A 25327-nucleotide genomic window follows, 5' to 3' on the forward strand; every position below is an offset into this window, starting at 1 on the left:
GATTTATCTCCCTCATGCCATAAATGTTCTACCCTTCCAAAATGTACTAAAAATTAATCTCTCAAAGTGTGCACGCTCTCATTAGAGCCCATTCTTCCTCTTGAGCTACTGTTCAATCAGAAAGGTTTTATGCAACAGTTGATTCAGAATAGCTACATATCATAAAATCAGCAATGCAACTAACCACGTAAAACACTGTCTATACAATATCAAGGCAATACAATATCATCTGAATTCTCAAAATGTTTTCTACCTTTTTGGTCTTTTCAGGGTTATAATTGTATACAATCTGGCTGCAAGTCACCATATCATCCAAATATGACTCCGCTTCTAACTTGCTCCTTAAATATTAAGAATAAATAGAAATTACTGAAATGAAGGGTAAAAAAAAGAAGAGAAAAATCCTACTGTTAAGTCAATTATAGTAGACTTCCTCATACAGATTGTTTGAAATCCTGACACAGGAACTGAACGAACCTCACAGAGCTGTTCCGTATATTCTGGATCTCTTTATTGTAGCTCACGTTGTTGATAATGGTTTGAAATGCCTCAATAGGATCAATAAGTTGACCCCAGACCTTAGATCCAAGGCGATCCAGAATCACCATGAAACAGTGTAACGCTGGCCAGAAAGGATCCACACTATCATCTGAAATACAATGGAGTAATTTGCCAAATTACAAAACAATTAGAGAAAGGTACTAAAATATACTGAGAATTAAGCATTCTTTACCTGGGTAGCAACAAAACTGAAAGCAAAGCAGGAAGTAATTTAAAGTAAAGCGTTGCCAACTACAGGTTTTAGAAAGCTGGCAAACTTTTAAATAGTGTCTGCATTTTTTTTTTTAAAGCAATACACCTCTGTTAAGAAATTTTTTCGTGTGGAACAAACTGAGATAGTCTAGATAAACTCAACTTTCTCATCCTGTTTGCCACACCTGAAAGAATCTTTCCTCCTCTGCTTCTTCCAGACCTTTATACTCCCATCCTTCAATAAATAACAGAAGTAAAGTAGAAAAACAAGGGAGAGAAAGAAAAACTTGGTATTTTCAGATCTAAACAAAGTCCATGATACAAGAAATCCTTAACTGTGTGTGTCATTTGGTTGGTATAAAGGACTGAACCCCTCACCCACTGGATAAGCAGAGATACACACTCTTCATCCACCCAGGTCTCAACATGGCTTTGCTGTTACCTCCATTCCATCCAACTGGCAGGAATTCCCATTACTCACACACTCGTATGCCCAGTCCTTTCCCTCTTCTCTACATGCACTGGCAAAACACTGCTCTACTCAAAGACCTCCACTTGCTCCTTAATGTCTTCTAAGGAAATGAGAAGTCCTCAGTCAAGCATTTGTAAGATCTTACTCTATTCTTTCTTTCCAGATTTATTTTTTTACACTCACATAAAGATACACCACCTACAGAAAAAAACAGATAGCTGGCTTTTTCCAAGTAAGAACCAGAACGGCTTCACTATTAGCACCACCTATCAAAAAAAATCCTATCCATCCTTAAAGGCCAGCTCAAACACCTCCCGCTGCAGCAAACAATCCCAGCCATTCAATCTTCTGCAGTATTCTTAGGAGGCAAGTGCTCTAACTCACCCAATTACTGACAACCCCAGAACTTTCTGCTTTATTTCCCTCAGGGCTCTTAGACTCTACTTTTTTTTTTATCATAGTCGTTTGCGTAGAACTTCTCATATACTTTTTTATCCTCTACTGAAGCTATCTTATGTCTAGGAAGCTCTCAAATAAGGAAGAAAGTCATCAGTTAGGTGAAGACAATTATGGAATGTTTCTTAAAGAGGTGACTTGGCACTTCCCTAGTGGTGAAGTGGTAAAGAATTCGCCTGCCAAAACATAGGCAGAACACTCTATGACATAAAAGATCCTTTTTGACCCACCTCCTAGAGACATGGAAATAAAAACAAAAATAAACAAATGGGACCTAATGAAACTTAAAAGCTTTTGCACAGCAAAGGAAAACATAAACAAGATGAAAAGACAACCCTCAGAATGGGAGAAAATATTTGCAAATGAAGCAACAGACAAAGGATTAATCTCCAAAATTTACAAGCAGCTCACGCAGCTCAATACCAAAAAAACAAAAAACCCAATCCAAAAATGGGCAGAAAACCTAAATAGACATTTCTCCAAAGAAGATATACAGATTGCCAACAAACACATGAAAGGATGCTCAACATCACTGATCATTAGAGAAGTGCAAATCAAAACTACAGTGAGGTATCACCTCACACCAGTCAGAATGGCCATCATCAAAAAATCTACAAACAATAAATGCTGGAGAGGGTGTGGAGAAAAGGGAGCCCTCTTGCACTGTTGGTGGGAATGTAAATTGATAGAGCCACTATGGAGAACAGTAAGAAGGTTCCTTAAAAAAACTAAAAATAGAACTACCATACGACCCAGCAATTCCACTACTGGGCATATACCCTGAGAAAACCATAACCCAAAAACAGTCATTTACCACAATGTTCACTGCAGCTTTATTTACAATAGCCAGGACGTGGAAGCAACCTAAGTGTCCATCGACAGATGAACAGATAAAGAAGATGTGGCATATACATACAATGGAATATTACTCGCCATAAAAAGAAACGAAATTGAGTTATTTGTAGTGAGGTGGATGGACCTAGAGTCTGTCGTACAGAGTGAAGTCAGTCAGAAAGAGAAAAGCAAATACTGTATGCTAACACATATAGATGGAATCTAAAAAAAAAAAGAAATGGTTCTGAAGAACCTAGGGGCAGGACAGGAATAAAGACGCAGACGTAGAGAATGGACGTGAGGACACGGGGAGAGGGAAGGGTAAGCTGGGACGAAGTGAGAGAGTGGCATGGACATATATACACTACCACATGTAAAATAGCTAGTGGGAAGAAGCCACATAGCACAGGGAGATCAGCTTGGTGCTCTGTGACCACCTAGATGGGTGGGATAGGGAGGGTGGGAGGGAGACGCAAGAGGGAGGGGATATGGGGATATATGTATATGTATAGCTGATTCACTTTGTTATACAGCAGAAACTAACACACCATTGTAAAGCAATTATACTCCAATAAAGATGTTAAAGAAAGAATCTGCCTGCCAATGCAGGGGACACGGGTTCGAGCCCTGGTCCGGGAGGATCCCACATGCCGCGGAGCAACTAAGCCCGTGCACCACAACTACTGAGCCTGTGTGCCACAACTACTGAAGCCTGCGCACCTAGAGCCCGTGCTCCACAACAAGAGAAGCCACTGCAATGAGAAGCCTGCGCACTGCAACGAAGAGTAGCCCCCGCTCGCCGCAACTAGAGGAAGCCTGTGCACAGCAACAAAGACCCAACGCAGCCAAAAATAAATAAGATTAATTAATTTTTTAAAAAGTTAACTTCCTTGAGCTTCGGTTTCTTCTTTTATGAAAAGTAAGGTGCTGAGTTAAACTCTAAAGGTCCTTTCCAAATTAAAATTCTGACTCTGTGACCAAAACCATAAAATGTTCATTCTTTCCTCCACATCATACACCCAAATTCTTACAGTGACACTAGTATTTTCAAAGTGCACCATCATCGCAATATTCAGCAAATAAAGTTTATTACCATCTGATTGCCTCTCCATGGTGTGAAGTATTGATTGCATAAAATCATTCTGTTTGTTTGAGCCCAACAACAGTGAATCCATGGCTTGCTCCTCAAGAATGGTCAGCAACATGCAAATACCTGTAAGATCATGTGCAGTTTTCTTGAACTGATTAAATAAAACTGTTCTAATGCCGTCTCCAGTTTAGTTGGCAAAAGAATAACAAGGCAGTAAGATGAAACAAAAAAGTATCCAGTGCCTCAGACACTGAAGTCTGAGACATTCATATACAACTCCTCCTAAGAACAGAACTTTAGACTGAATAAAAAGGGAAAATGGCACGAACTTGGTTAGAAAACCATTTCCAAAATGACTACCACACAATTTGTATCTCATAAAATCAAAGACCCCTTAAATTTTAAGATCACCATATTTCAAGTACCAATCACTGCCAAATATACACATGACTGTAAGACTCTGAATCAATGAAGTAGGACAGAACTATTTTAAGTCAATATACAACTTGATGAAAACCAAAGTTAGTATCTCTATCTTCCAGGAAATATTTTACAGATGGGAAAAGAGGTATTAAACCTCTGTTTCAATAGATCAAAACCCTATTAAGGTCAGCTGCTATGCTAATATTGTAACATCTAACACTGCCTTAAATAAAAGATCTATTTGCCATACTTGAAAATGTACCTCTTACACAGATGATTTCTAGGATAAAAAATGTTTAAAGACAAGATGTTGTAATAGTCAATTTAATGACAGAACAAGAACTGGGAACTATGAAATCCTTTATTTAGCAATTTTGATCAGATTACCAAAAGAGATCCCTTCCCTTGCAGGATAATCATAAGAAATATTGGAAAATACTAATTATATTTGTGTAGGAACAATACTCACCTAACCAATAGTTTTTGTAGTTGGCAGTATCATACATGTGTGAAGGCAGAAGAATCAGTTTACCCTTCTCAAGGACAGAAGAAGTATAAATGTCTGGACTTTCTAAAAGCCCCAACTCAATAACTTTAAAAAGGCAAGTCAAAACCTCCTGTAAGTCATAATAATCATCTCTGTCTACTTTTCCCAAGTTTCTTGCGGTCAGGATAGCCCAACGCCGAACCTAAAAGCATAACACATTCATTACTACATTTAACACACAACTGTCTACATACAGCAAGAATATAGTTAAAATAGGATTCTCTACAGATTATAAAAGACACGAGATACATCAACTATACTTTAATTAAAAAAAAATCATTACACTGTATAGCTTAAACTTATACAGTGCTGTATGTCAATTAAACCTCAATAAAACTGGAAGAAAAAAACTATCATATAGAATAAAGTACTTTAGGAAAAATATATGATTTTCAGACATTTAAAGGAAATAAACCAAAAGGTCCATGATGACAGAAAAAAAAAAAAAAGACACAAGATACTAATTACAATTGACCTTTGAACAACACAGAAGGGTTAGGGGCACGTACCCTCTGCGTAGTTGAATACACTAATATAATTCGAATATAACATAGTTGGCAGCCCTCCATATCCCGGTTCTGCATCATGGATTCAACTAACCTCGAACTGTGTAGTACTATACTACATGCTATTAAAAAGAATCTGTGTATAAGAGGACCCATGCAGTTCAAACCCATGTTGCTCAAGGGTCAACTGGAATGCGATGTGTGAACCTTACTTGATCCTGATTTGAACTAACCCTAATAAAGCATTTGTGAGATAATAATTTCCACTCACTTAAACACTGACTAGAAATATGATATTATTATTATTATTATTATAAGTGTGTTGATGTAATTGTTTTTTTTTAAGAGCACTTACCTTTTTGATACACATACTAAAGTATTTTATGGATGAAATGCTCTGATGTCTAAGATTTGCGGTAACTAAACTTAACAGGAGTAGAATATTGACCACATATTGATAACAGATGAAGCACAGTGATGGATATATGGGGGTTCACTACACCAATCTACTTTTGTATGTTTGTAATGTTCCATAATAGAAAGTTAAAAAAAGGAAAGAAAAATGAAAAGAGAAACCTGAAAAGAAATCAAAGGTCACCTCTACATGGCAATATAGCACAGGGAAGTGATTTTAAATTTATTCTGCACTAAAAATTGAATTTAGTGATCACAACCAACCTTAAAAACTAAATAAAATTTAAAAAAATCAGTGGGCATCCTTCACAGTAACAATAAGTATTGTTTTGTGAAATGTTTAGGTCACATACGTATATATATGTGTGTGAACTCGATGAAGAACATTTTTACTTAGGTTATGGGCAAAAAAGTTTGAAAAACATAGAACTAGTGGACAAAAGAATGGGCTCTATGCCAACATAATTAAGTAATGAATTTTAAGCTATCGAAAAAAATACAAAGGAATCAATGAGTCTATAACTTATAATAAATAGATGAATAAATGAAGAGCAGGGAAAATGGCTCTTGATTATAGTATAATCAATGTCAAGTGCTGACTGGTAAATGTGTAAAGTGCTGGGGTTGAAATTATTTTGCAATCTTAGAAAAACTGGCTCAGGGAAGAACCATCAGGTAATGCTAAATTTAGGAGAAAATTCTGGTGAGGAGTAAGGTATTTATGTGATCTTAGAGTACTTAAGAAATAGAAACTGTACAGTGAAGAAACTGGACAACACCTCAACCAGATGATCAAAATTAACATCACCATGAGAGGCCGAATGATATGGCATGCCTGTATATCTGACACCCTGAGAAGGACATAACATCCATCACTTATGTAGTACTCCAGTTGGAACGTATAACCGAAGCCTAACCATGTGCAAGCATCAGACAAACCCAAACTGAAAAGCATTCTATTTTTTGTAAATGGGAGGGAGGCAGAAATGACTATTCTTCAGAAATGTAATTGTCATAAAAGACAAAGAAAGGCTGCGGAAATGTTACAGATTAATGGAGACTAATGTAACACAACTACATGTAAATCCTGATCCTGGTCTGGATACTGGAGTACAGCGGGAAAATGCTACAAAGTACACTGGATCACATGACACAACTGGAAAATAGACCTTACTGTATCAATGCTAAATTCACTGAAGTTTATAATATTGTGAGAATATACTTATTCTTAGGAAATATACACTGAAGTATTTAGGGGTACAAGGCTATGATATATGCAACCTACTCTCAAATGGTTCAGAAAACAAACAGCTTTGTAGTTAACTGAAAGCAAATGATAGAACAAGTAGAGTGAAACATTAATAATTGGTGAATACGGCTAAAGAGTATACAGGTGTTTTCCACTTTTTTTATTTTTGAGAATTTTCTGAAAATTTTTAAGTATTTTCAAATAAAAACTTAAAAAAAAAGCATTAGGGCTCTGGAGTCAGGCTGCCTATATAATACAAATCCCAGTCACCATACTAGCCTGTGTAACTGCGGTTAAGTCTCCTGACTCAGTTTCCTCACCTATAGAAACACATATATAATGAAGAATACAGTCATTCCTGGCCCTGCAGACCCAGTCACCAGGCCTGCAAGTGCTTGGCCCAGGTCCTGGTTGCTCAGCTGGACCGGCTTCCTCTACTGGTTTGCAGCGTTAAGAAAGCCAGTCCCAGAGAGCAGCTGGCTGTACTTTCTGTCAATCTTCTTTCACAGGCAGGAAAGCCCCACCCTTATTTTAAGCACAGGCCTTGACTCTGGTTCTCCCCTTGCCTGGAGTATACTTGTAATTCTTATTATCATGCACAAACTCAGTCCCCTGCTACCTATAGCCACCCAGGCCTACATACAGGTTTCCACCATTTATCACTTTGTATTTCTGTTCCATTACTGGTCCAAAGAAACATTTACCTTTTGAAAAGTGTGATTATAGGCCTTTTAGAATTCCGCTTTTTGAATTTTTTTCTATCATTGTTTGGGTTTGGCACAGAGGAGACTGAAATTCACCACCATTCTGACTGGAAATCCCATTACCATGTTCTTTCTTTGCCACTTAAAAAAAAAGCCTCTTCACTATCCTTCTACTGGCAGAGCAACCCTTCATGGCTATTGTCTTAACGTTGTAACTCAGTTCTAGAGGCCGACGTGCACAGGTCCTACTGCACACGCTGCCTCGCCACATGATGATAAGTCCTCAAACTCCAGCAATCAGCTCAAAGTCAGGTTCCAAGCCTCTCGTGTTGCTCTCTGCTTCTGTCTACCTGCTGTTCTGATTCTCATGTTCCTCTTCCTGTCTGGCAACCTAGGAACTGAATTTCCTTGTCCTCCCCTCTACCCCACCACCTGTTAAAAATCTCATCTATTAGCAAAATAGTTATTTCAAGTGTTTTAACTCGTATTTCCATGTGCTTAGAGTGGGGCAGGCAAGCAAGAAAAGCAAGAGAAAACAGTCCTTCTTCATTAGTTCAGGTCAACACACTGGAAGTTCAGATTATTCCCTCATTTGTCTTTTAAACTGAAGCATCACCTGTCAGAAGTGTTTCCCTACTCTCTTAACTCTCTTCTTTGAGCCCCCCCAGCACCCTCTCCTTAACTGCAGTAATGTTACAACAACAAGAGAATAATTTTGGCAAATATTTTAAACGAAGTACACACCAAAAACCTCTATTATAGTTATCTATACTATAGGTGCAAAAATAAAATATTCCCTCTTCCACTGCCTAACACTCACACTCACCATTTCATTGGGATGGACCAAAAACAAATATATCCCTGGATGTTTGTCAAAAACCTGAAAGGAGCAATTAGCTTGTTCCATCCGGCAAAGTGCTTCAACGCATAATTCATCTAAATAGAAAAAATAAGGCAGTAAACGTTAAGACATAAATCTTATCAACTTATCAAGATTCCCTAAATTTGGCTCCTTCGGTTGCTCTGTAAGTGAATGAAAAGTTGTTCCTTTTTTTTTTTTAAACTGAGGCATAAAAATGCTGTAAATGTAGGAATGATATTTAGCTGCTGAAAGACCGGTAGGTTGACCATAGCATGTGCCTATGAATTGCTCTCACTTTCCTAGTACAAACATCTTTTTTCACACTGGGCATAATTATCTCCAGAGGGCATCTTCTTAGAGGTATGGCTATAGGTCCAATTCCATTAGCATTTTACATTTTGATCCATGCGGACTTTATCTTGTACCACAGTGATAAAATCAGCTTTGCTTTGCCCCCCAAATGGCTATTTTGTCCTACTCTCAGTTACTGAGTAATCCATTTTCTCCACTGGTTTGAAATGCTATCATCACCAAAGAGTAAATTCCCCAAATATATTTGGTTTACTTCTGGACTCTCTACACTGCTCCATTAGTCTATCTGTACAAGCACTATCCTAATCCCTGTTGCTTTATGGAAATTTCTTCATCACTCTTTCAGAAGTATACTGAATAGACTCATACATTTACCGTATCAGATGAATCAACTTTATTTTGTCAAGCTTCAAAGAATATTGTAGTGACAGTGGGTAGCTTTGGGAAGGAGGAACAATGACTGGAAAAGCAAGAGGAGAGCTCCTGGTGTGTTGATGATGTTTTGTTTCTTGACCTGGGTGCCAGCTACACAAGTGTGTTTAGTTTATGAAAAATCAAGCTTATATACTTTTCTGGATATGGTACTCTTTAATAAATGTTTGAAAAATGACTTGTTAGAATTTAAAAATCTAGTTATTTTGAATTTATTTAGAAAGAACTGATTTATCTAATAAATCTTTAGATATACTTTGCAATTTACTGAAAATACAGAGGATAGAGAAACAAGTCAAATAACATGACAAGGAAGAAATCAGAAAAATCCAGGAAGCACGTTATTCTTTAGGGCAACCATTTGGTCTCAGCAAGTCAAAGTTATGACAAAAAAAAAAATAAATCTACATCTATCTATCTATATCGATATCTGTGCACACATATATATAAGAGTAAACTCTTCTGGATTAAAAGAGATGTAAGAAATATGGAACCAAATGCACAGTCCCTGATTAGACTCTAAATAAATCATCCAAAAAACACATTTTGCTACTGGGAAAATCTGAATGTGGACTAGATATAGTAGTGGGTGCCTTAAAGATACTGTTATTTCGTTAGATTTGATAGATCAGGAAAATGGCTTCAAGAGATTCATATTAAGAAATGCAAATACAAATGACCAAAATCTAGGCAGCCATAATATGCTATGCCATCGTGATTACTGAAAATTACTACAGACCAGTGCTTCTCAACCTGGCGATTTTGTTCCTCACTGGCCCTGACCCCCAACTCCCAAGGGACATTTGGCAATATCTGGAGACATTTTTGGTTGTCACAACTAGGGTAGTGGGGAGAGCAAGTCACTACCGGCATCTAGTGGAGAGAGGCCAGGGAAACTGCTAAACATCCTACAATAAACAGCACGTCCCTCACCCACCAAGAACTATCCAGTCCAAAACGCCAACATGCCAAGTCTGAAAAGCCCTGCTACAGACAAATTCCAAGAATGAAAATTAATTGAATGGATAGATGAATAAATATGTGATAAAGCAAATACAGCAAGATGTTAGCAACTGTAGAATCTATGTGGCGTGTACATGGTATTCACTGTGTAATTCACTTTTCTAGGTTTGGAAACGTTCAAAATAAAACGTTTGCAAAAAAATACTAAGTATCCTAATTATATGTTTAAGAAACAGATTTTCAATATAGATAAACCCCAATTCTTACAATTCTTAAAATAAAAAAAATGATACAACTGTGAAACACCCAAGATACTCACTAACACGTTCATGTAAAAGCAAATAAGGATATTTCAGTATTTCAAGAAGAGGAACTCGAAGCTTATTTTCAAAGTCTTGGCCAGTAAAGTCAAACAGCTGTGCCTCTCCATTGCTGTCTATTATATATAACTCGTCATCATCTCCAATTTCTGCTTTCATGGCCTTTTCAAAGTGATTTATGAGACGTGAGGTTTCTAATTCCCATAAAACCTACAGGAAAAGAAAAATGGGCAGTGTGCTTTATATCTTATTATCAACAAAATATACTGGATGTGACAATCCTTCTAGAAAGCCTTTTCCTAAGTATAAAAATTCAGAAGTTTAAAGAAGTACTAAACATCATATATTAGATTTAAAGGAAACAGTCACTAAACATAAAAGCTTTTATGATACATGAACATGAGTACATAGAGCATGAGATGTTTAAAACATTGCTCTTGCAGAGTTTTGCTATATCAACAGCTCTGTCAACTATACTCTATTGAAAAGGAAATGAGAAGTTGGAGATTCTTTATCAAGGCAAAAGCTGGGCCTTCTCTGACTTCCCTTCTATGTTCCAGCCACAGGTAACTACCTTGAAACATCAGCTTTAGCATAAAGACACTGGTTAGCTTCATAGCTAGGAAACTTTGTAAACGTAAAAGTTTTCTCAAAAGGTTCATAACCAATCATCCTCCTCCTCTTTTCTATATTATTATACATATCTCTATGGTCTGTATTCCATTTTTCATCAGATAAATATAATAAACCAATATTCAAAGCCACATATTTAAAATTATATGTTTCACCTTGGTTACTGTGAATGAAAAAATGCTTGTCTTTATTGATTTATACCACTTACCCGTTAAAAAATGAAGAGAGGGGAAAAAAAAGAACTATTAGCCAATAAAAAAATAACCCAAGCCATTCAGATACCTGGTTGTTAACAATGTCAAACACAATGACATTAAAACATAAACCCAAAAAAACCCCGTACGTCACTTCATTTCATGCAACTGTTTCACATCAAAATGACTAAAAGTGGAGGATTATAAAATTCTGCTTTAGATTTCAATTCAATTCCATCAATCAATAAGCATTTACTCAGCACCTACTATCTACCAGGCAATGAGTTAGATACTAGAAGTATATTAGCATTCACAGTTTAAATCACATTGTCAGTTCCCTGAATACTTCCAACAGAGTTCAAATTTATTCTCTTCCTAGTTATCAAGCTCTGAAAAATACTGCCCAATTAACGTAAAGTACCTTATGTAAGAATGGCAATTCGTCCCTTGCTTTGTGGTATTCAGCCACACACTCTAAGCAGTAGCAGAGGTCTTCATCAGCTGTTTGAAATTCACTGGAGTGGGTCTCAGATGCATAGCGTTGCAGGAAGTCAATGGTGGAAATACCACCTGGCGTACACCAACAACATGTGCTCATTTTGTACCTGTATCCAGAAAAGAAGACATGGAAAGACTAAAGAAAAAAAACACACACTTCAGGCCTATTCTGGTGGAGAATGGGTACATTTCCTACTAATGATCATGTCTTCAACTTACAATGCACCTCGACCACATCCAGAACATTCTGCTGGCCAGCTTATCAATCACTGGCTAAACTCAATCTGAGCCTACTCGTAAAAACTTTACCTGTGACACATGAAAAATAATGAAGTGAAAGCAGTTAGTAATAAACATCATAAGGCAATATACAGCTGTGTTATAAAGAAGGCTCAAAACTATACAGTACTGACGGGAAATTATATACAGAGACATAGAATTATCAATGTTTTCAAAGTACAGATTTTAGAGTGTTCTAATAATGTACTGGAGTCAAGTGAAAAGCTCAGGAAACCTTTCACATTCCCTGAGGCCATGTTCCAGAAATCCCTGGAAACCTAAAAAATCCACAAATATTAGTCCATAACAATAACAAAAACTCATATAGAGAAGAATTTTCTCTTGGTTAGAAAGTATATATACACATGAATTTGCACATGTGTGTAGAAATTGCTGCCCATAACTCACTGCTCATCAACGCAGTATAAACTGTAATGGCTGCAAATACAATAGATACAAACCTATTACTACTAAGTTTGATACTTACAGTTTTTGACTGTCTCCAATTTGGGGTTTTATACTACCATCAGAGCCTCCACCATCCAAACTCAAGTAAAAAGAGTTAAATGAAATTAATTTCAGAGATTGGTTCAAGATGGCGGAGTAGAGGACCTGTGCTCACTCCCTCTTGCAAGAGCACCAGAATCACAACTAACTGCTGAACAATCATCAACAGGAAGACACTAGAACTCACCAAAAAAGATATCCCACATCCAAAGACAAAGGAGAAGCTGCAATGAGACAGTAGGAGGGGCGCAATCACAATAAAATCAAATCCCATAATTGCTGGGTGGGTGACTCACAAACTGGAGAACACTTATACCACAGAAGTCCACCCACTGGAGTGAAGGTTCTGAGCCCCATGTCAGGCTTCCCAACCTGGAGGTCCGGCAACAGGAGGAGGAATTCCTAGAGAATCAGACTTTGAAGGCTAGCAGGATTTGATTGCAGGACTTCAACAGGACTAGGGGAAACAGAGACTCCACTCTTGGAGGGCACACACAAAGTAGTGTGCACACTGGGACCCAGGGGAAGGAGCAGTGACCCCATAGGAGACTGAATCAGACCAACCTGCTAGTGTTGGAAGGTCTCCTGCAGAGGCAGGGGGGGTGGCTGTGGCTCACTGTGGGGACAAGGACACTGGCGGCAGAAGTTCTGGGAAGTACTCCTTGGCGGGCGCCCTCCCAGAGTCCACCATTGGCCCCACCAAAGAGCCAGGTAGGCTCCAGTGCTGGGTCGCCTCAGGCCTAACAACCAACAGGGAGGGAACCCAGCCCCACCCATCAGCAGACAAGCAGATTAGTTTTATTGAGTTCTGCCCACCAGAGCAACACCCAGCTCTACCCACCACCAGTCCCTCCCATCAGGAAGCCTGCACAAGCCTCTTAGATAGCCTCAGCCACCAGAGGGCAGACAGCAGAAGCAAGAAGAACTACAATTCTGCAGCCTGTGGAAGGAAAGCCATATTCACAGAAAGACAGACAAAATGAAAAGGCAGAGTACTTTGCACCAGATGAAGGAACAAAATAAAACCCCAGAAAAACAACTAAATGAAGTGGAGATAGGCAACCTTCCAGAAAAAGAATTCAGAAAAATGATAGTGAAGATGATCCAGGACCTTGGAAAAAGAATGGAGGCAAAGATCGAGAAGATGCAAGAAATGTTTAACAAAGACATACAAGAATTAAAGAAAAAAACACCTAGAAGAACTAAGAACAAACAGAGATGAACAATACAATAACTGAAATGAAAAATACACTAGAAGGAATCAATAGCAGAGTAACTGAGTCAGAAGAACGGATAAGTGACCTGGAAGACAGAATGGTGGAATTCACTGCCGCGGAACAGACTAAAGAAAAAAGAACAAAAAGAAATAATGACAGCCTAAGAGACCTCTGGGACAACATTAAACTCAACAACATTTGCATTACAGGGTCCCAGAAGGAGGAGAGAGAGACAAGACCCAAGAAAATATTTGAAGAGATTATAGTCGAAAACTTCCCTAACATGGGAAAGGAAATAGCCACCCAAGTCCAGGAAGCGCAGAGGGTCCCAGGCAAGATAAACCCAAGGAGAAACACGCCAAGACACATAGTAATCAAACTGACAAAAATTAAAGACAAAGAAACATTACTGAAAGCAACAAGGGAAAAATGACAACATACAAGGGAACTCCCATAAGGTTAACAGCTGATTTCTCAGCAGAAACTCTACAAGCCAGAAGGGAGTGGCACGATATATTTAAAGTGATGAAAGGGAAGAACCTACAACCAAGATTACTCTACCCGGCAAGGAGCTCATTCAGATTCAACAGAGAAATCAAAAGCTTTACATACAAGCAAAAGCTAAGAGAATTCAGCACCACCAAACCAGCCCTACAACAAACACTAAAGAAACTTCTCTAAGTGGGAAACACAAAAGAAAACGATCTACAAAAACAAACCCAAAACAATTAAGAAAATGGTCATAGGAACATACATATCGATAATTACCTTGAACGTAAATGGATTAAATGCTCCAACCAAAAGACACAGGCTTGCTGAATGGATACAAAAACAAGACCCATATATATGCTGCCTACGAAACCCACTTCAGACCTAGGGACACATACAGACTGAAAGTGAGGGGATGGAAAAAGATATTCCATGCAAATGGAAATCAAAAGAAAGCTGGAATAGCAATACTCATATCAGATAAAATAGACTTTAAAATGAAGACTGTTACAAGACACAAGGAAGGATGCTACACAATGATCAAGGGATCAATCCAAAAAGAAGATATAACAATTATAAATATATATGAACCCAAAATAGGAGCACTTCAATACATAAGGCAACTGCTAACAGCTATAAAAGAGGAAATCAACAGTAAGACAATAATAGTGGGGGACTTTTAACACCTCACTTACACCAATGGACAGATCATCCAGACAGAAAATGAATAAGGAAACACAAGCTTTAAATGACACAACAGGGGTTTCCTGGTGGCACAGTGGTTGAGAATCCACCTGCCAATGCAGGGGACACGGGTTCAAGCCCTGGTCCGGGAAGATCCCACATGCCGCAGAGCAACGAAGCCCGTGCGCCACAACTACTGAGCCTGTGCTCTAGAGCCTGTGCGCCACAACCACTGAGCCTGTGCTCTAGAGCCTGTGAGCCACAACTACTGAGCCCACGTGCCGCAACTACTGAAGCCCGCGCGCCTACAGCCCGTGCGTGCTCCACAATGAGAAGCCCGCACACTGCAACAAAGAGTAGCCCCCGCTCACCGCAACTAGAGAAAGCCCGTGCGCAGCAGCAAAGACCCAACACAGCCAAAAATTAAAAAATAAAATAAATTATTTAAAAAAAAATGACACAACAGACCAGACAGATTTAATTGATATTTATAGAACATTCCACCCAAAAACAGCAGATTACACTTTCTTCTCCAGTGCACACGGAACATTCTCCAGGATAGATCATATCTTGGGTCACAAATCAAGCCTCAGTAAATTTAAGAAAATTGAAATCATAACAAGCATCTTTTCTGACCACAACGCTATGAGATTAGAAATCAATTACAGCGAAAAAAACATAAAAAACACCAACACATGGAGGCTAAACAATACGTTACTAAATAACCAAGAGATCACTGAAGAAATCAAAGAGGAAATCAAAAAATACCTAGAGACAAATGACAACGAAAACACGACGACCCAAAACCTACGGGAGGACTTCCCTGGTGGCACAGTGGTTAAGTATCCCCCTGCCAATGCAGGGGACATGGGTTAGAGCTCTGGTCCGGGAAGATCCCACATGCTGTGGAGCAACTAAGCCCGTGCACCACAACTACTGAGCCTGAGCTCTAGAGCCCGCGAGCCACAACTACTGAGCCCACATGCCACAACTACTGAAGCCCACGTGCCTAGAGCCCATGCTCCGCAACAAGAGAAGCCACCGCAATGAGAAGCTCGCGCACCGCAACGAAGAGTAGACCCCACTCGCCGCAAGAGAAAGCCTGCACGCAGCAACAAAGACCCAACGCAGCCAAAAATAAACAACGAAGACCCAACGCAGCCAAAAATAAATAAATTAATTTTTAAAAACCCAAAAACCTATGGGATGCAGCAAAAGCCGTTCTAAGAGGGAAGTTTAGAGCAATACAAGCCTACCCCAAGAAACAAGAAAAATCTCAAATAAACAATCTAACCTTACACCTAAAGGAACTAGAGAAAGAACAAACAAAACCCAAAGTTAGTAGAGGGAAAGAAATCATAAAGACCAGAGCAGAAATAAATGAAATAGAAACAAAGAAAACAATAGCAAAGATCAATAAAACTAAAGGCTGGTTCTTGGAGAAGATAAACAAAATTGATAAACCTTTAGCCAGACTCATCAAGAAAAAGAGGGAGAGGACTCAAATCAATAAAATTAAAAGTGAAAAAGGAGAAGTTACAATGGACACCACAGAAATACAAAGCATCCTAAGAGACTACTACAAGCAACTCTATGCCATAAAATGGACAACCTGGAAGAAATGGACAAATTCTTAGAAAGGTATAACCTTCCAAGACTGAACCAGGAAGAAATAGAAAATATGAACAGACCAATCACAAGTAATGAAATTGAAAGTGTGATTAAAAATCTTCCAACAAACAAAGTCCAGGACCTGGGCTTCCCTGGTGGTGCAGTGGTTGAGAATCTGCCTGCCAATGCAGGGGACACGGGTTCGAGCCCTGGTCTGGCAAGATCCCACGTGCCGCGGAGCAGGTGGGCCTGTGAGCCACAATTACTTGAGCCTGCGCGTCTGGAGCCTGTGCTCCGCAACAAGAGAGGCCGCGATAGTGAGAGGCCCGCGCACCGTGATGAAGAGTGGCCCCCGCTTGTCACAACTAGAGAAAGCCCTCGCACAGAAACGAAGACCCAACACAGCCATAAATAAATAAATAAATACTTAAAAAAAAAAAAGTCCAGGACCAGATGGCTTCACAGGTGAATTCTACCAAACATTTAGAGAAGAGCTAACACCTATCCTTCTCATAATCTTCCAAAAAGTTGCAGAGGAAGGAACACTGCCAAACTCATTCTATGAGGCCACCATCACCCTGATACCAAAACCAGACAAAGATACTACAAAAAAAGAAAATTACAGACCAATATCACTGATGAATACAGATGCAAAAATCCTCAACAAAACACTAGCAAACAGAATCCAACAACACATTAAAAGGATCATACACCATAATCAAGTGGGATTTATCCCAGGGATGCAAGGATTCTTCAATATATGCAAATCAATCAATCTGATACACCATATTAACAAACGAAGAATAAAAACCATATGACCATCTCAATAGATGCAGAAAAAGCTTTTGACAAAATTCAGCACCCATTTATGATAAAAACTCCAGAAAGTGGGCATAGAGGGAACCTAGCTCAACATAATAAAGGCCATATACGACAAACCCACAGCAAACATCATTCTCAATGGTGAAAAACTGAAAGCATTTCCTCTAAGATCAGGAACAAGACAAGGATGTCCACTCTCACCACTATTATTCAACATAGTTTTGGAAGTCCTAGCCACGGCAATCAGAGAAGAAAAAGAAATAAAAGGAATACAAATTGGAAAAGAAGAAGTAAAACTGTCACTGTTTGCAGATGACATGATACGATACATAGAGAATCCTAAAGATGCCACCAGAAAACTACTAGAGCTAATCAATGAATTTGGTAAAGTTGCAGGGTACAAAATTAAAGCATAGAAATCTCTTGCATTCCTATACACTAACAACAAAAGATCAGAAAGAGAAATAAAGGAAACAATCCCATTCACCATTGAAACAAAAAGAATAAAATACCTAGGAATAAACCTACCTAAGGAGGTAGAAGACCTGTACTCAGAAATCTATAAGACACTGATGAAAGAAATCAAAGATGACACAAACAGATGGAGAGATATACCATGTTCTTGCATTGGAGGAATCAATATTGTGAAAATGACTATACTACCCAAAGCAATCTACAGATTCAATGCAATCCCTATCAAATTACCAGTGGCATTTTTTACAGAACTAGAACAAAAAATCTTAAAATCTGTATGGAGACACAAAAGACCCCGAATAGCCAAAGCAGTCTTGAGGGAAAAAAACGGAGCTGGAGGAATCAGCCTCCCTGACTTCAGACTATACTACAAAGCTACAGTAATCAAGACAATATGGTACTGGCACAAAAACAGAAATATAGATCAATGGAACAGAATAGAAAGCCCAGAGATAAACTCATGCACCTATGGTCAACTAATCTATGACAAAGGAGGCAAGGATACACAATGGAGAAAAGACAGTCTCTTCAATAAGTGGTGCTGGGAAAACTAGACAGCTACATGTAAAAGGATGAAATTAGAACACTCCCTAACACCTTACACAAAAATAAACTCAAGATGGATTAGAGACCTAAATGTAAGACCAGACACTATAAAACTCTTAGAGGAAAACATAGGAAGAACACTCTTCGACATAAATCACAGCAAGATCTTTTTTGATCCACCTCCTAGAGTAATGGAAATAAAAACAAAAATAAACAAATGGGACCTATTAAAAGCTTTTGCAAAGCAAAGGAAACTACAATACGAAAAGACAACCCTCAGAATGGGAGAAAATATTTGCAAACGAATCAATGGACAAAGGATTAATCTCCAAAATATATAAACAGCTCAAGCAGCTCAATATTAAAAAAAAACAAACAACCAATCAAAAAATGGGCAGAAGACTTAAACAGACATTTCTCCAAAGAAGACATACAGCCGGCCAAGAAGCGCATGAAAAGCTGCTCAACATCATTAATTATTAGAGAAATGCAAATCAAAACTAAATGAGGTATCACCTCACAGCAGTTAGAATGGGCATCAACAGAAAATCTACAAACAACAAATGCTGGAGAGGGTGTGGAGAAAAGGGAACCCTCTTGCACTGCTGGTGGGAATGTAAATTGATACAGCCACTATGGAGAACAGTACAGAGGTTCCTTAAAAAACTAAAAATAGAATTACCATATGACCCAGCAATCCCACTACTGGGCATATACCCACAGAAAACCATAATTCAAAAAGACACATACACCCCAATGTTCACTGCAGCACTATTTACAATAGCTAGGTCATGGAAGCAACCTAAATGCCCATTAACAGACAAATGGATAAAGAAGATGTGGTACATATATACAGTGGAATATTACTCAGCCATACAAAGGAACAAAATTGGGTCATTTGTAGGAACGTGGATGGATCTAGAGATTGTCATACAGAGTGAAGTAAGTCAGAAAGAGAAAGACAAATATCGTATATTAACGCATATATGTGGAACCTAGAAAAATGGTACAGGTGAACCGGTTTGCAGGGCAGAAACAGAGACACAGATGTAGAGAACAAACGTATGGACACCAAGGGGGGAAAGTGGTGGGGGTTGGTGGTGGTGGTGGTGGAATGAATTGGGAGATTGGGATTGACATATATACACTAATACGTATAAAACAGATAACTAATAAGAACCTGCTGTATAAAAAATAAATAAAATTTAAAATTTTTAAAAGAGAAATTAACTTCCCAAATCCTAGCAGTCTCAAAGAGAGCAAAGTAGCAAGTTGGTACCAGGAAATGAGAGGAAATCCCAAGAATCAAATGTGTCAAAGGTTTGAAGGAAAATACACGAGTCAAGTTTATCAGAACCGCAGATGGCATGAAACGGAGGATTAGCAAAATAGGGTGGAAGCCAAAATCCAAAGAGATCTCCAATTCTAATGAGGTGGAATAAAAGCAAGCTAAGATGCCACTAAATGCATATAAAAGCAAATAGAAAGCTCACTGTCAGTAAGCAGTGTATTGTGGCTAAAGAAAAAGCAAATGTTTTGCAATGAAATAAACAAGAGGCTGGAGCAGGAAAAATACAAGTGAGCCTGGAGCATCTTAACAGGAACAGAAACAAAGTGCTCAAAATACAAAAGGATGGGGGCATGTCAAAGGGACATATTAGCCACCAACCTGAAAGAGCTCCCAGTGGCCAAAGCTGAAACAATCTGAGTAACAAAATAATGTAATATTGGATTATAACCCACAGTATAAATATACATGAATCCATACTGATACAAATGAATGAATAAACAAATGTGGGGGAAGGAACAAACTTTCCTTACAGAAGAACCGCAAATAATGTATACAGATACTCCCCATTCCAGGAAGTGGAGCTTAATCCCACTCTACGTTGAGTGAGGGCTGGACTTGGTGAAACACTTCCAAATAAGAAAGTATGCAAAGTGAAAATCACACTTACAGTGGAGACACCTGGCAAACACAACCTCAAATCAAGTGATCAAGGTTAACATCACCAGTGGTTAAGTCGTGTTGGTAACCCCTGACACAATGCGATGAGGCAGGAACTTCAACTCTGCAGTATGCTTCCCCAAACCCACAACCCCAGTCTATTCATGCGAAAAACATCAGACAAACTCAAGGTATTATCCAAACAGCTATTAGCCAGTCTTCGACAAAAAAGAAGAAAAACCACACCCATGGGAAATCGAACCAAGTGTTCTATCATATGAAAACATTTTATTGGGAATTGGGCCAGGAAATTACCCAACAAAACCGATCTTGAAAACTTGACCTTCATTATCTAATGAATGTATATCAGCCTAATGGGAAAAAAGTTACAAACCCAACTGTAAACCCAATGAAGTTCATTTCCTAACTGGATGAACCTAATCCACGCATTCTCATCAGGAGTGACATCATCCTCAAGGAGATGAAAACCGGTTAGTGGAACACATCCTACTCTTTTTTACGTATAAAGCACAGGTATATGTACATTACGTAAAGAAGTATATAATATATTGGTGGTATTAAAATTCATGAGAAATTAATAGGAAAGAAATGTCTTAAACGTTTCCTTTCAGAGAGGGAGAAGGGACAATAAAAGGTTAAGAAACATGACCCAAGTCATTGAATACTTGGGTACAGAAACTTGACAATGTTAAGTTTTTGAATGCATTATCACCCAAAAATTCAGAGTGCATACTAAGCTCTGCTAATGGGAAATTGATCACATCTTGACAGAATTTATAATTTCTGTATAATCAAAAACATGTATTTGTCTTGTGAACTGGTTTTTTAAATTCATTAAATATTAACTGTATACTTTCTTCATGCTTCTGAAAAGAATTTAGGGCAGCTTTCAACATTAAAGTATAAAGAAAAAGACATTTTAGAAGGCAATTTAAAAAGAGAGAGAAATCAAAACTTATTTAGAAGAAATTTAATTTCACTAAGTCCTAATTTAGGAGCTTCCTGAAAAGTAGAGCAGAAAGATAACATGAGTTACACAGTCCTCGTGTGAAAAATAAAAAAAGTAATATGCTAGTTCAGCTGGAGAGTCCAGCCCTTTCCCAACACTAACTCTAATTCAATTACATTTTTTAAGGGTGCTGCAAACTAGGGAATACGAAGTAACAGAATGGACACTATGTTTCTGCAGAATATAAATTTCACTCAAAGAACTTCTTATACTTGAAAAACCAGTAATATAATACCAGGAAGTTAAAAGTCTGCAGAAGCTGTGTTTTTCCAGTGATGTAATCTAATTCAGTAAGTTTCACCCTTCTAGATGATCCAAGAACAGAAAATGAAACTTATGGGAGATTTCTCAAACATCAATTGTTTCAAGCTTGACTTGAGCAGGAAACAAGACTGCAGTCAACTGAAACTTTGAAAAAATTAAGGTACTGAAGTACAAATAAAATGTTGTATACTTTAAAATAATTATTAACAGAGAAGTTACCAAAATAAACCCTCTAGTAAAAAAATTATGGAGTCTGCTTTTTATTTCACTCACTCAGAGAGTGAGCCTACTTCCACACTCCAGAAAGCAAAACTAAATTTTCTCAAAGTAGATAGGAGTTACTGCCATATAACAGATAAGTGCCATGGAATTTAGAATACAGAGAGCACAGTGCTATAGCACATCAACAATAGAAACATGTTTCCATAGTTCCTCTCAAAAGGCCATAAATGGGTGTGGTTATGTTCCTAAAACTAAAATCATCATTGGCCTGATAGCTAAGCCCAAAAAATCTGAACAGGGTATACTGAAATTTTTCTTTTAAGGGAAAACTGCTGGTAGATGACTATGAATCCTGCACATCTTTGCACAATTCAGTTCTTCTGGAGGACAGTTTTGTTAATTTCATCAGTGTTGCTTGGAATCATTACTGAACCACAAATGGGGGAGTCCAGGGAATCCTCAAGCTGCATGACAGAAATAAGAGCGGCTCCTGTGCATCAAAGAGACAGTTGATTTGCCAATAACACAGGATGCTTCACCAGAGGCATAACTGTAACTTTCTTAACTGTGACAACTGTGACTTATCCAGGGGATATCATTTCTCAATAATAGCTGGCCAGAAACTTCAAATAACAATCACTTTCTTCTACCCTTCCTAGCTAAACTTTTTGAAATTTTATTTATTTATTTATTTTAAACTTCTTCGCAATTGCTTTTATTTTTTTCCTCGGCCATGCTGAGCGGCTCGAGGGATCTTAGTTTAGATCCCCGACGAGCGATTGAACCCGGGCCACGGCTGTGAAAGCGCCTAGTCCTAACCACTGGACCACCAGGGAACTCCCCTTGAAAAAATAATTTAGATTCACTTCTTTAGCTCCTTTGCACTCTGGCTTCTACCTTATGCTTCACTGTACGTTTTCACAGAAGTCCCTAATAATCTCTTTAATACCAAATCCAATAGATTCTTTACTGGACTCCTCTAAAGCATATGAAACTGCTAACCATGTATTCCTTAGCTACGACGACACGCCATTCTTCTCTCACTTCCTCTACCCAACCCCCGTAATCATCTGTTCCTTTTCCCCCTGCTTCATATCGAAATTTCCAAAGGTTTGTCCTCAGGACTCTATCCCTTCATTCAATATCCTCTTTGTGGGTGACAATTCAACCTATTTCTTCAACTACTATTTATAATGAAGCTTCCCAAAGACTGAGAATGTAGGTAAAACTCAATGCAATGTTTAATTGTGTTTCAGCTACTCAATAAATGATAGCCTAGCCTAGAATTCCACAAAGATATACAGCTGCCCTTCAGTATCTGCAGGGGATTGGTTCCAGGAGTCCCCCCCAAGCATACCAAAATATGCAGATGCTCAAGTCCCTTCCATAAAATAGTGCAGTACAGGGAACACAGGTGGCCCTCTATGTCCACAGATGGGAAACCCAAAGATATGGAAGGCTGACCGTACTCAATATCCAACTGTATAGTGAATCTATACTCACTTGACAGTTGCCTCAAAGTAAACAGGACCAGAACAGAACAAAGTCCTTCCCGTAAATCTGTTATCTGTCCTGTATTCTCTATATCCATGGTATTACCATGACTTCACTTTTCAAACCAGTAACCTGTGAATTCTCCTATACTCTCCCCCCTTAGCCCCCATCCCTACAAGTTCCATAGAGTCTACCACCTTGATTACATCTGTACTTTACTCTCAGTGAGACTGCCATTGCCTTAGTTCAATACGTTTTCATTATTTGTCTGGATTACAGAAGAAACCTAAATGATCTGCCTCTTGTTTGATCCACCATCAATTCTTCCTCCAAAATGCTGCCAAAGGCCAAAGCAAAAACCAGACTCTAAAAGCACAAATGACTCCTCTACCTTTGGCCGATAAAATTAAAATGTTTGACCTCACCACACAAGGCTCTCCACGACCTGGCTTCAGCATCATCTCTTGCCATTCCCCCTCACTTGCTCTTCCTAAAATGCTTCCTGGTGTTTGGCATTACCTGCCTTTATGGAAGCTCTTCCATCTGCCTTGATCACCTACCCTGCGTACTTTTGCCTGGTTCTTAACCCTGAATGCGCATCAGACTCACCAAAGGAGCTTGGGGAAAAAAAAAAAAAAAAGCAAAGCAGATGGTGAGATACCATTGATAAAATTCAGATTCGTTCTAAAAAACACTCCACCAGTAAGTCTGATAAAAAGCCAGATTTGGGGGACTTCCCTGGTGGTCCAGGGGGTAAGACTCTGCACTCCCAATGCAGGGGGCTGGGGTTCGATCCCTGGTCGGGGAACTAGATCCCCCATGCATGCCGCAACTAAGAGTTCACATGCCACAACTAAGGAGCCCGCCTGCCTCAACTAAGACCCAATGCAACCAAATAAATAATTAAAAAATTTAAAAATTTACAATTAAAAAAACAACAACAAATAATTACCTGGGGTAATGGCCTACAGAGAAGTGATCCTCTCAGTCGAGATTCCTGGGTTTATTTGAGAATGGGTGAGGATCTGCATTTATATATACCCAGACTCTGGCCCCCAAAAGAACATTTCTGAAAAAGCAAAACAAAACAAAACTGAGGAAGTGGTTTTTAGACTCGCTCTCTCACCTGGGTTTCACATCGATCCTTATAAAGTAGAACCAAATATAACCATTTGATGACAGAGCTCAAGCTCCCAGAGGTTAGACAACGTGCCTGTGGGTCTACAAGGAACGAAGAAACAGAGCAACTGCCATTCTGACTCCACAGGGGGAGTGGCTCCACGGGAGACCTCGTCCCCACGCTGGAGACAGCGAGGCACTTTGTCAGAAAGTCCAGTTAGCAGGTGAGTTCAGCCCTAGGATCGTCAGTAACTAACATCTCTGCCGCTTTAACTGACCAGCCGTGGGTTCTTCTCCCTTCGAGCCTCGTGCCCGGTTCCTTCTGGGCCACACGGGTCTTGGCACATCGTCGCTCCTGGAAAGTGGGGAGGACGGCAAAGGCCCCTCTGGCTGGCTGTCAGCGCTCCATCGCCTTCAGGTGGGGCAGGGAGGGCTCGGGTGGCCATTCGGGAGGGGCACACTCTCCAAAGGCACGAACCCCAACAGGAGGAAGCAGGGGGCGCCGAGCGGACAGAGACTTTCTGTAGCGAGACACCCCACTCACTCCCACCGAAACTACGCAGCGCCCAGACTCGGAAAAGCTCACACGGGACGGCAGTGCAGACGACGCGAAGGGAGAGGACCGGAGGGCGGCCCACCGGACGCCGCGGGGAGGCTCCCGCCTCGGGCGCCGCAACTCTCCTGAGGGACGCGGCCGAGCTCGCGCCGCCCCTCCCCCACCCGCCCGGGCCTCACGCGCTGCGACGGTTACGCCGCGCGCGCTTCCACGTTCACCGGTCCTGCAGCCGCGAGTCCGCCGCTCTCCTCACCTGTCTCGGCCTCCCGCCGGCCGCTAGCCAGCCTCCGCCTCCATGCCTCGACTCTACAGTCGGCCGAGAACGGAAGTGCGGGCGCGCGTCCGGACACCTCCGTCCGCAACAGACCACCCAACCCGAGGAAGCCGCGAGCGCAGGCCCCGC

General features: G+C 39.6%; 1 protein-coding gene across 5 annotated transcripts in view; it reads right to left on the reverse strand.

The window, feature by feature from the left end:
• SETX (senataxin) overlaps positions 1–25327 on the reverse strand; it is an 83380-nt gene extending 58053 nt beyond the window's left edge. For 2 of the 5 annotated variants that reach the window (XM_036854552.1, XM_036854548.1), the window contains exons 1-9: positions 25178–25327; positions 24202–24318; positions 11586–11769; positions 10337–10547; positions 8275–8384; positions 4498–4717; positions 3609–3728; positions 478–649; positions 254–341 (exon numbers count right to left, since the gene is read on the reverse strand). In XM_036854552.1, the coding sequence (XP_036710447.1) occupies positions 254–341; positions 478–649; positions 3609–3728; positions 4498–4717; positions 8275–8384; positions 10337–10547; positions 11586–11762 (1098 nt within the window). In that variant the 5' untranslated portion in view covers positions 11763–11769; positions 24202–24318; positions 25178–25327. Of the gene's footprint in view, positions 1–253; positions 342–477; positions 650–3608; positions 3729–4497; positions 4718–8274; positions 8385–10336; positions 10548–11585; positions 11770–24201; positions 24319–24646; positions 24724–25177 lie in introns of those variants that run through there. The other 3 variants (XM_036854553.1, XM_036854549.1, XM_036854551.1) reach the window with 3 other exon arrangements.

The sequence above is a fragment of the Balaenoptera musculus genome, chromosome 6 (genome assembly GCF_009873245.2).
Source record: "Balaenoptera musculus isolate JJ_BM4_2016_0621 chromosome 6, mBalMus1.pri.v3, whole genome shotgun sequence".
NCBI lineage: Eukaryota > Metazoa > Chordata > Mammalia > Artiodactyla > Balaenopteridae > Balaenoptera > Balaenoptera musculus.